This window comes from Pangasianodon hypophthalmus, chromosome 26, assembly GCF_027358585.1.
Source record: "Pangasianodon hypophthalmus isolate fPanHyp1 chromosome 26, fPanHyp1.pri, whole genome shotgun sequence".
In the NCBI taxonomy this organism is placed as follows: domain Eukaryota; kingdom Metazoa; phylum Chordata; class Actinopteri; order Siluriformes; family Pangasiidae; genus Pangasianodon; species Pangasianodon hypophthalmus.
The window spans coordinates 2,329,774-2,342,635 of NC_069735.1; the positions used below are offsets into that span (position 1 = coordinate 2,329,774).

Here is a 12,862-nt window from a genome sequence, read left to right on the forward strand (position 1 = left end):
GTGTGTGTGTGGGTGCAGAAAAATGAAAAATACATTAAAGAATTAATTAACAGGGTGATTCCAGGATTGTGGTGGCCTTTAGCGCTTGTTACTCTTAAACTTTATTTTCTAAGCATTTTTAAACACTGAATCTAAGAATACATTTATTTAATCATTCTGTTAACCCATCTCAGCGAACATTATGTCATTTTATTTACGAGATTTCTTTCCGGAAAGGCTGCGTTTTGCTCTTAAATGAGTAACACGGTTGAGGTGTTTAGCATAGAATTAGCAAATGCACAAAACGTTGTTAACTAGCGTCCATGACGACGTTAAGGACATTCTAATCATATACGTTTTTTTTTTTTTTTTACTTTCGAAGTGAGCTCATGAGCGAGTATCGAAAATATCGCTGAAAGTAAACAACAACAACAACAACAACAACAAAAAAGAGACTGACAGAACATATTTTTCTTCTTCTCATGATCTTCTAGAAATTAGGATGATGCGACTTTTTGACTTGTGGAATGTTCCAATGCATTCATAGGGGTGAATGGGTGGAAAAAACATGTTTCAAGCATGAGATGTTAAACTGATTCATAAACGTATAGGGAAATAAGGAAATATTTGATATTTGACACTTGACCTGTGTTTAAAATGTCGTTGATCTTTAGTTTACAATTGTGGCATCACTCAACAAGACTGAAAAAAAAATATTAATAAGATTCCTAAACTCTGGAGGTGAAAAGAAAAGTGTAAAATAAGTGAGTTAGAAAGTGACGAACCAAACTTATCAAAGTCATGTCTATTCATCAGACGCTCACAGGCAGTCACAGTTGACACAGAGAGGGAATATCTTTTGCTTTAATGAATAAACCAGGAACAACCGACCCGCCGACCCGCCATTCTTTCAATAATCCTGCTGGAACGAAATGTTAATTTTCTTCTTTTGTTCTTCTTCTCTTCTTTTTGTCAGGCTACAATTTCATGCTCAGTTCTGTGACGGATTACGTGTTTCACGTATTAGCGTATTAGCATTGCGGTTAAGTCCGTATGCGTTGCTTATAAATAATTTCATATTTTATTATTAAATTCAGTTCTGATTTGGAAGAAAATCACAGGTTTATATTAATCCACTCCTTCTAATACGTTATCGTTTCTATAGCAACAAGTTCCACAGGACTTCACGTAAACGGTTTAAAAGAAAAGTGTTTTTTTTTTTGTCATACTAACTTAAAGGCTGTTGAGGGAATGACTGTGTGTAGCTGCTACAACGCAAGTCAACAGAAACTCAACTGTTTCGTGAACATTAAACGTTTCTACGAACAAAGTGAAAAGTGCGAGGTCTTTAATTAGTGCGAGGTCTTTAATTAGTAAAAAACTGTAATCGTTGGCCAGTTGTTGTGGTAACAAAGGAATAAAACACATGCTGTTAGGTGGAATCAGACAAACACAGTAGTTCCTGTAGTTATATACGTTTAGTCTAGTGTAACGTGAACACACTGACCCGTGGTACAGGTTGCACGACTTCACACACGTCCTCCCGCGACTGTAGTGCCTACAGGACACACACTGGTCAAGACCGGGACCCCAACATCCTGCTTCTGAACACAGCTTATCACACACATGCTGCTCTGTAACTGTAAAACACACACACACACACACTAATTGTTTATGACAAGTATTTAAGTGACAATTTTGCAGCTTCTAACAACATGTAAATGAAGTTACCGCATCACTGCTCTGCCTATTAAAGCAGCCTTAATGATATTGTTGTTGTTGTTAACGTTGTACTCAGTTTGTTCACCAGGAACTCGTGATCAGTCGTGGAAAGGGATTTGTTATGGTATGATGATGTGATTGCAAAGCTGGGGATCATGGGAGCTGTGGAGGTTGTAGGCGCAGACGTGACATTTTGCAACAGAGGCAGGACTCTCTGGAGCTCATCTTGAGACATCACTTTTTTTTACCAAGTTTACTCTTCAGATTTCTGTGCTGCCGCAGCTGCTTTGCTGGCGGTACGTGACATTATGAAATTGTAATATTTTAGAGAGCTGGGCTGTGCAATCTCACATGATGTGGGAGAACCATGGGAAATTTGTCTACCCTGAGTAGAAACAAATTCAGGGAGTCATGTCAGCACAAAAACTTTTCTTTGGGAGGTGAATAAGACGGGTTTCCATGACGACACTCAGAGATAAATGTCACGGAAAATGAGAGAAAGCTATAAAGGATTCTAGAGGAAAGGATGCGCATTCTCTGCAGTGATGAATCACGCTTAGTGCAAGTGTCACCGTCTGATGTGCCAGAGTTTGACTTAATAAAGCACAACAGTGGTGATGTTATAGGAAAATAATCGACGACAGGTTGGCGTGACGAAGCGGAGTTACTCTTACCTGAAGCACTTTATTCCTCCACTTTATACCAAAGAAACAATTCGTATCTTTTACACTTTTAATGATGTGTAATGAATGATTATTGACATCAAACCCGACACACCCAGTTTTACCGTCCTGTAGGATGTGTGTAAAGTGTTATCCTTGTGTATTTTTACTGTATTCTCTGCAGTAAATCACCCATTTAAACTTCAAGGGTATGTCGATAAGTCTGGTGTCGGCTGCTATCCACTCACTGCACTGTTGCGTGTCCTTGTTGTTGTTCAGCAGAGCTCTCTGACTGCTGGAGCGGAAAAACCTCGTCCAGTTCAGCGTGTGATAGAAACACAGCTGGCTGTTGTTGCTGATGTAAACGTTCCCGGCGCTGATCTCCTGCAGAGACTGGAAGCTCAGGGATGTGATCCAGCGCTGCTTCAGGATCAGCAGAGAGACGCCACTGAGGGAGAAAACCAACATCGACGCTAACAATAATAATCCTAACAACAATAATAATCCTAACAACTTTATTCCAGCGTTAATAAGTAAATCAGTCCTAATGAGCACAAGGCACATAAAATCAATTCTGTGCTCGTATTCTTTCGCTCTCACCTGTAAAGAGTTCGTCCTCCAATGATGCTGAGGTTGGAGAACACGCTGAAGTCTGTCATGTTCTCTGGCCATGACTGGATGTTCAAGAAACCTAAAAATTCATCATCGTTTTCTCTCTGAACCGAATTTCACACTAAACAACGCTGTTGACATTTAACAATGACATTTCCTCCTCATACACAGGCTCTTTTTTGCTTGCTTTTTCTTTAACGGCACATAAAAGACATACTGATAAGGGAACAGAATGAGAAATGTTGATAAATAATACAAAAAAAATTACAAAACAGGGTTTTATTATTGACTAGAAGGCGTGCAATAATCATCACATGTTTAAATAATGAGTGTTCAGTGTGAGAGGCGCCATTACTTTTTACTTTATACTGCGGTTTTCATTACAAGAAAGTTTCACCCCATTAGCTCCACGACACAGTCAGAGGCATGAGTTTAATAGGAAAGATGGAGCAGGAGATATAATAGTTCAATTGAATTCTAAGAAATTGATAAATACACTGTTTCACCTACATCACCATTTCCGATAAATTCAGATTAATAAAAAGATTGTAAAGATACCACTTCAAAAAGTTGAATAAAATTACATACAAAAATAGATTATAATTTTTAAACTTTAGGAACAGTGACTGGTTGTATTTACTATTTTTTATATAATTTTATATATATAAAATTTTATATATATATAAAATTTCCCTTATTATTGACAATATTATCTAAACATATTCATATATTCAGTTTATCTGTTTTATTTTTGTGTTATTATGGTGTATTATATCATTGTTAGTTTTCCATTATATTTTATATCATTTTTTTTTACATTTTATAATATATTTTACTTTGTTTTTGTATTGTCTATTAAATTAGATTTGACATTTTCCTTTATTGTATATTATTACACTTTGTATATTATTTTGTAATGTCTTTTATTAACAAATTTATTGTATATTTTGTTGCGAATTATATTTTATATTTCATTTTAGTTTACATTATTGCGTTGTATAATATTTCCTAATTTATATATTGTGTTAATCTTTTATTTTACATTTTCATTTTATTTATTATTACGTTCTTTATTTCTGCTAATATGAGTTCAAGTATTCATATATTCATTTTATCTCTATTTTTCTTTGCTGATGTTTTTAAAAGGTCATTCGCTCAGAACATCCTGAACATGTTGGTTATCATCACTAACCAGTAAACTAGTAATCAGGAAACATTAACAGTTAGAGTTGAAAAACCATTCTGATGGCATTCCTTAGAAGTACACTACATAGTGTGGAAAGTGGTGTATAACTGAGCCCTCCTCCTCACCTGTGATCTCTTTAACTGTGAGGAACACACTGAGTCTCTCAGGGTCCAAAGCTCTGATGCCGTGGTACATGTCTCTGTTAGGGAGTGAAGAGAAACATCATAGGCGGGAAGCAAATAGTTGAGCACTTCAGAGCGAGGTTTAAAATGGAGTTCGAAAGCATAAGTGAGCTCCTGAGACACTGAGGGGGAAAAAAAAAGCTCATGGAGTGAAGGACGGACTAATGACGTCTCAGAGCAACAAGGCAGCTTGATGAAAACATTAAATGAGTTCTGACAATCTTACTGAATGATGGCCTGTAAGAAAACTGTCAAATAAGCGAAAAAAAAAAAAAAAAACTGTAATACAGGTGCATAGACTCAAGGTTCTGAAAAATTAGTATGTGAACAGCAAAGCTCTAAAGTTCAAGTAAAAATTGAAATTCTGTTGCAGAAAATTGAACATACTCCGGGGAAATCAAGCTCGGAGATGGATTACTTTACACAAAAAATAAAAAGATAGACTGTGTTGCGAGTCTTGTAAGTTTCAGACAGAGAGAGAGAGAGAGAGAGAGAGAGAGAGAGAGAGAGAGAGAAATTTCTCACCCTTTGATTCCAGTGATGAGGAAAATCAGGTTGCCGTTGATTTTGGTGCAGTTGATGAACTTGTCGATGTTGCTGGAGTCCACGGTCTGGGCCGTGTGTAAACTGCCCGTCCCTATTCCATCACACACTCAAACACCAACGCACACCAACAAACACTCAAACTCTGATAAATATCCAACTGCAAACAGCTCTAGGCTCATTGCTAACTACTCATCTCATTTATCTGCTGCTTTGCGGGAAGCTCCGATCTGCAAGTTGTGGATAAAAGAAGATGAAGTGCTATGTTGTTATTTTGACCTACACTAAAAAAAAGGGGGCGGTCACGCTGAAGAGAACATATTGCATATAGTTTACGTACAGTAAAAATATTACGTTTTTTTTTTAATCACAACACAATTTCATTGCTTATATTAAATTTAAACAAGTTTCTAATTACTGTGAAATATGTAGAGTGAGTGTGATCAATATGTGTAGTATTAACGTAATTCAATTACACTGTACGAAATAAATGTGTTAATGTAACTCGATTCATTCACATGAACCCAATGTTTGCAAGTAAATTCAGTGACCATTTTGTCTCAGTGTAATATTGTCTTATTTTGGCTTAATATCTTGTTATTTTGTTAATATCTCATTATTTCAAGTCACTCTCGTTATTATGACCTAATATCATTATTTCAACTTAATATCTCATTATTTCTACTTACTATCTCACTTTTAAAGTTATTATCTTATTATTTCAATGTAATATCTCATAATTTCAGTATCTCACATCTTGTTATTTTGAGTTAATATTTTGTTATTCTATATATTATTTGGACTCCGAACACTTAAACTGATTGACAAACTGATAAACACGTTGCAGTGAATTACGAATCATTAGACATATCTGAATAGGAAATTACACTGGATTCCAATAAAGCAACATTTGGATTAATTAAACAATTGCTTATGTTGAAATAAAGACAAAATAGCAAGATACTCTATGTATTAATGCAAAATAATGACACAGTATTTATGTACATTCAGGACGTCCATGCTTAGTAGAGTTAACCTTTTTTTTCTGCTACAGTAACACGGATTAGAGAACGAATGTAGCCATTAAGTCATTGTTCAGTATAATCTAAAGTTATTGTGATGGTCTGTGAAAAATAACGCAATAGTTGTAGACCTTTGGTACCTACTTCTACGTAAATAAGCCTAGTTAATGGCTTTAGATGTTTACATGAGTTCAGAATTTTTAATGGAATCAGCAATCAGATTTACTAGAATTGGCGCATCTTTCCAGTTCAAACAGATGTACTGACTGGTGGATGTTCACCTTTAGGACAGATATCAGTACAGGGGACACACATCCTGACGTGGTTCTCCTCCACCTCCATCTTGTTACTTGGGCAGGCTCGAACACAGGAGCTGTGATCCACCACAAAGTTATCTGGACGACACCACAATGGAGCTTTTTAATATTTGAAATATTAAAAACAACAACCATGACAAGTCATGACATTTTCTATCTATATTTAACCAAAATTGACAATATCTCTTGGATACAATTTACATTTTATTCAATAACGCCTCTTTTCCGCCTCACTCACGTGGACATTTCTTGACGCAGAACGCTCCGTACGTGTATCTGACTTTGGGATTGTGCTCCAGCTGGAAGGTTGTTGGGTTGTAGATGAAAGGTTGAGGACACTGAGTCACACAAGCGCCGCTGTCATTAAAGTTAGTGCAAGCCTACATCAAATACACAATAACACATTAATCAAGAGGTTAAAGGTCACTGATTTTGGATGAACCATGCATATTTGTCTCACTTTAGCTCATAAATCATTCTCCTGGTATACAATTAAGATTTGTTTTGGCATAAACCACTATGTTTTATTAATTTAACACCGTTCACATGTGGAAAGTGCAAAAAAAAAACAAAAAACATAATGAACAATTGATCCAAGGCAGAATGTAAAAGAGTGAAATGCTATTCTAATTAAAATCTAGGCATGTATACAATCCCTGTGTGCGTGCAGCAATAACCTGAAGTAATTGAAACTCATAAAGCTATAAACAACAATGGCATTATTGCAAGAGTGCCATTACTTTTCTGAGATTAAATCTGACCCATTCAGAAAGCACGATTTTGTAATATTGTCAAACTGATTTGTATAAATATTTGCATAAATACTGGCCTTAAAATGAACTTTATAACAACACTGTGAATGGTTGAGTAAATCTCTACTGTACACCAGACTATAAAAATAATATATAATAGTGATATTGTACGACAAGGTATTATATTATTAATATAAAAGAAAGAGGACATACGAAGCAGTCGGTGTGTTTGGGTCCTGAACAGCCTCCAGCACACTCGCGGTGACAGCAGTCACTGACGAATGGACTGAAACAGCGACTGTCACACTGATCAGCGCACACCGTCTTCGTTACTGACACACACACAACATTTAAACTTACACCAGATTTTTTTTTTCTTTTCAGTTATATACAGTTGGGTCCAAAAACCTGTGTGCACTAGAGAAAAAAAAAAAAAACCTTTCATAATTTTTTGCTAAATATTCTAAAAAAATCAACAATTCTAAAAGATAAAAGCTAAACTTTGTTTATGGAAAAGATTCTCAATGCAAGAAACATTGCAACATATAACAGGTAAAGACACAACAAACACAGTTGTTTGTCGTAATGTTTCGTCTGGTACTGATTGGATGATGTGTCTGTAATACAAACTGTCTTTTATCCTAGATTGTTTCTTTTAGCATTCATGTGAAAACATGGTGCATTAGCATAAAAGTAAGACAGACAAGACGCTTGGTAAAGGGTGTGTTTATATTTAGGTCACTCAGAGATAGTGTATATTTAAGACACTCACAGATTTGGCACTGATTCTCTTGGTGTCCCCAACAGCGTCCATTACAGGATCGATGGCATCGTCTGCCTATAAAGAAAGGGACTTTAGTAAGTAAGTACTAAGTAAGGAATTAAACACTTTGTGTCATACTGTTATAGGAAAATAATCAACAGTGAAGTAGTGCAATAAAATGGAGTTACTGTTACTAAAGTTACTAAAGTGTAGTTCACTGTCTACCTATAACAGCGGAACAAGTTACTTCCTGTTATCACTTATGTTATAGCAGCTATAAACAGTCATTCCCTTACCAGCTTTCTTCTTGTCTCTTGAAGTTAAAAAGATGTAGCTTGTCATGTTATAAGAAATCGCAAACTGTAAACTCCTACCTTGAAGACTTTTCCCATGGCGTGTCCACCATACTATCACTAAAACGATAATCTACGCAAGCTCTTATTATCATATTTCATTATAATGAATCGGGTACAACTGGCCATTTTCTGTATAGAGCAGGAAGAGTAGCAATGAATCAGTTATAGTTATATATCTATAAAGATTTACTCACATGAATAGCCGCTGTTGTTGGACGGCACCACCAGCAGCTCGGCGTGAGGGTTCCTCATGATGTCCCGCCAGTGGATGGTGTCCGCATGGCACAGGAACTTGTTCTGATCCACATACACACCGCCGTTCAGGATCTCTGATGGAAAAGGTTGAAAATCAGAGCTGCTAAATATTTAATCCAGAGAGTATCAAAAAGCTGGTGTAGTATGCATATGTGTAGTTTAAATTAGCTTACACAAATTAGTGTTTATTTAAAGTGTGAAGCTTAACTAGAGTAACTTCATGGTCACTGCATGTTTATTTGTATACACTGCATTACGAAATGTCATTAAAACTATAGACAAGGCTAGACTGTGTAAATCTGCAAATATATCTACTGATTCTCAAAGAACACACCTTACGTGTGCTTAGTTTTCTGAATCCACGTCCTCTACAACATGGTGAGACAAACAGTAGCTGTATGAATGTTTATGATAAACATAGCTTAAAGCATAAAGCTTTGAAATGTGGTCCCTTGAGAATTAGACTTCTTACAATATAGTATAAACTGATTATTTTAGAAAATTCCAGAACAGGCACTTTGGGCCATATAAGTCCAAAAGTTACTCCTTAATAACTCCTTAATATTTACTTGGGGAAAGTTCCTTGTATTCAGAATCTGGTTAAGCACATAGTTAAGTCGATATTCTGTGCGCAATTCCAGAATTTACTCCTTACTATGCTCTCGTAACTCAACTCTGCAGAGCAACCCTGCAGTCTCCCTCAATAAGTTTCCTGAGCTAAAACAGACGTGATTGTTGAGAATGACGAATGAATGAGCTAATGTAACTGCTGCGTGTATGGAGGAGCCGCTCGTCTTCCCACAGCCTCCTAAGCTGTAATCATGTTTCAGACCTCTGATTTCATTTCAGCTGCCTCAAATCCTACTGTTTCATAACCAGTCAAGATGAAATATGTCAGGTTTTAAAAGAATAAAAGATGAATGAGATGAATGAGGCGTTCCTCTTTATGTTCATGCTGCTTTGTAGAAACATTTTAGTGAGATGAAAGCTGAGACGTTCCAGCAGAAACCTTAAAGGACTTCAGAATTAGTTTTGTCACATGTTCAGAGTCTATTACTCATGTTTTAGATAAGATTAAATCCTCATGTTGTAAACATTATATGTGTGGCAGCCTGGGAAAACCCCTTGACATGGTCAAATTGTGTAGAAATTTTCTACAATATAGTTTTGAAAACTACTGACCTTCCTGAACTGTTCTTTTGTTATAGAATTCAGTCAAGATTTTATGATCTTAAGAGACAGCTGAAATGGCACAGCGTAAAACTGGCTTTAGCTAGCAAGTTTAAGACGTCTTTAGGCAGAATGGCGGCGTGGAGCTGTTTAACGCTGTGTTTGTTAAACTGGCTTCTTACACAACATGAACTTTGAAGGCAGGATAAAGTAAATAAATTTAAGTATATTACAGGCAGAAAAAAACAAACAATTCAGATTTTTTTTTTCAGTTTTCCAGAGTTCAGCCACAGCTATTTTCAGTGGGTTTTCCCTGACTGACACACATTTATGCATAACACCTTGCATTAGATTTAAGCATACTCTAAGAACAGCCAGCTGTAATTTGTGAGATTGAAAGCTTGAAAATTCCACACAGGATGCCACACATTAGAGAATTAAATTTGGACCCTCTTAAACCTTTTCATAAAGCATCCAGGTTACAGAATAGCTGCAGACTGCAGAACAGACACACTGTCTCTAACACACTGGCAGGGCAAATGGGAACCTGCTTTGAATATGAAAAGAGGGCCTTCATAAAAGATTCAGCTTTCTGAGATATATTATAACCTGCTTGGCACATCTCCAAAACAATTTGTCTCCATATATGGAGTAGTTCCCTATAAAAAAAAGGTGAGATGAAATGTAGTCATGATGTAAGGACACTACTCCAGTTCTTTTTATTTCATCCAAAAAGGCATCGATCAATAATGCAAACTACCTGGCAAGACAAACTGGAACGTGCTTTGAATTTGCAAAAACATTCTGCCCAACTGTCTGTATACATAAAAGCTTGGCATAAAACCTCTCCAAAACTATTTGTTTCCATATTTGGAGTTGTGAGTGCCAAGACGACATGAAAGAATGACTCCTAAGTTCATTCAACAGACCGCTTTCCAATGTCACGTGACATGCACGCCAAGCCAACCAGTCTAATTTCTTTATACCCCTGCATTGATGTCGTCCTGTTCAGCTGTGCTATAAAATCTAAAAAAAATCATTGCATATCATCACAAAAACAAGCCAGCTTTGGCTGGAGGCCATTAAATGCACCGGCTGGATGAATGAAATCGAAAAAATCTGGTTTATCCCGTGATACTTCATATCAGCATTACTCTATATTATGAATTTAGAGTGAGCTGTAATTAATTTGACAACTTGAAAAAATGTTTAATGTTTCGAGGTTTCATTAAGGTGTGCACATAATAAACTCTTAGCACACAGTATAAAAAATAATAGTGTGCAAAATAATAGGCTGTGCTGGATCAAGTGCTATTCTATGCACTGATGAATAATGAGTGTGGAAGCCATTTTGTTAAATTACACCAGTGATTAATGTGATAATTTCAACTAGGACTATTCGTGCAGAAATATAAAATAGGTGATTATTTCAATTTTAGCCATCTTCTCATTCATATCATGGTTGTGTAAATCGTCTCTAGCTTTTATGTTGCATTACATAATGACTCGGATTTTCAAATCTGTTAACTAAGTACTCAACACAATCCTTCACTGCAACTGAGACAGTATCGTCTGACAGTCGAAGGTCTGACATCTTTGAACTTTGGTGCACTGCATTTAGAACAGAAACTGAGAACACCTTGAGATTTTCTAGGAATTTTTAGAAAATTCTTTCCATCTATCTTTCACAGACGGTTCAATAAAATATGCGGGAAAGTAAAAGCATTTAAAGCTATGCTTTCATGTGTAGATTGGTGATGGGTGGATGAAAGGAAGTCAGGACAGAAGGACACTACTCCACTGGATTTGGGATGCAGCCTTCATTCATTCGCTCAGTGATGGTGGCCTTGTTTAGAAACACGTACTTTACATCTGAGCTGCATGGAGCTGTGATCTCCAGAGCCTCAGATGTTCCTGTTTGTTTGCCGCATCTATTAAAGCACCAAAGGCCAAAGGAAAAATGAGATCAACCCGGTTGCATGATATCAAAGCCGGATTGGTTTAATATGATTTATATGTATGAGATTCTGACCAACACGCCCGCTGCTCCTGAGCTAATCAGACTCTGTCATGTTTTTGTCCATTCATCAGGCTGGTTTAGAATTATAGCAGGAGAAACTGTCAAGAAGTATCAGCATGAATAGTTGGCAACAAATTTCATTATTGATTTAAACGAAAAACACATTTGCTGGAAATGGCTGGGCTTGTTATTACAGAAAGTATGGAGAAAGTATCACTTTACATTGTACTACGCTGTTGGATTTTTCATGATTTCAGGATAGAGGAGTTTACGCTTTGCAATTTCTCTGCAACATAACAAGATGTGTGTTTTTTGCTTTATTAATTTCATAAAAAGGAAAAAAAAACAAATTTGTTAAGGGAATGAATGTTTACGTAAGTAAACCTGTATCTCGGATGTTCCACAATATTAAACGTAGTGATAGCGATAAAAAGTGTGTTGTGTTCTTTAAATGTTTTCAAGCATTGGCAAATTTCGGTGGTGTAAGAGTCAACTATGGAATACACGAGATTCAAATTAAAGATTTATACATGCAGCATGTAAAAATCATTACATACTGATGAATGTAATACCTGTAAAGTTCAGTTGTAAATTACTGCATACAACATGGCAGACTTGTTGAGCTTGTAACTGGCTTTACTAAAGTATTCTCAAAACTCAGATTTTTTTTTCAGAAATTGGGATGTATAATTAGAGTCGAAAAATATTTAATGATGAACCATGCCGTGCGCGTTCGTCTTGCCTCGTCAGCTCCATTAATGGATGAGTGTTCAGGGGAAATGGATTTGAAGTACCTTCCTGATTCTGGCTACTGAAACAAACATATAGAAAACACTAAACACAGGGTACTTTTACTTCAAAGAGGGACAAATGAAAGCAGAAGTTTACCAGTAAATGATTCAGCCTGCGCTTGATGAGGTTCAGTTGGCTTCCTAAAATGAATCTGGAAAAAATTCTGAAATGGACAAAAGCCTACATATGTACTGTACAGAAGACTAAAAAAAAAGTCTAATGATAAGATAAAAGCACAAACAAGACACTTGATGCATAGTTTTATCTCTCATAAGAAAGTCAATTTAGTCTTTTTTTTATTTATTATTTGATTTTAACAAAAACCCTGAATTATTGGATCATTCTCTAGTTCTCTACCTTGTCTTGTTTTCTTCCTGCCTCTGTTCAGAAGCATAAATGTTGTTTTATGGGACACACACTAAAATGGTTAGAATGAGGATTATGTTTGCTTAGTTATTGCATTACCATTGCATCATCAGTTTCCTGAATGCTGAAATTTACATCTTAATCCATTTAATAATTACTTCCA

The 12,862-nt window shown here is 36.1% G+C and overlaps 1 protein-coding gene across 2 annotated transcripts in view; it reads right to left on the bottom strand.

The window, feature by feature from the left end:
• The window catches only part of LOC113535598 (receptor tyrosine-protein kinase erbB-4), a 49,981-nt gene that overhangs the window by 11,706 nt on the left and 25,413 nt on the right, over nucleotides 1-12,862 (bottom strand). For both annotated transcript variants that reach the window (XM_026929032.3, XM_053229921.1), the window contains 10 exons: nucleotides 8,291-8,425; nucleotides 7,750-7,815; nucleotides 7,191-7,309; nucleotides 6,464-6,605; nucleotides 6,190-6,303; nucleotides 4,869-4,995; nucleotides 4,287-4,360; nucleotides 2,964-3,054; nucleotides 2,612-2,811; nucleotides 1,487-1,619 (listed from right to left, as the gene is read on the bottom strand). In XM_026929032.3, the coding sequence (XP_026784833.3) occupies nucleotides 1,487-1,619; nucleotides 2,612-2,811; nucleotides 2,964-3,054; nucleotides 4,287-4,360; nucleotides 4,869-4,995; nucleotides 6,190-6,303; nucleotides 6,464-6,605; nucleotides 7,191-7,309; nucleotides 7,750-7,815; nucleotides 8,291-8,425 (1,201 nt within the window). The remainder of the gene's footprint in view (nucleotides 1-1,486; nucleotides 1,620-2,611; nucleotides 2,812-2,963; nucleotides 3,055-4,286; nucleotides 4,361-4,868; nucleotides 4,996-6,189; nucleotides 6,304-6,463; nucleotides 6,606-7,190; nucleotides 7,310-7,749; nucleotides 7,816-8,290; nucleotides 8,426-12,862) is intronic.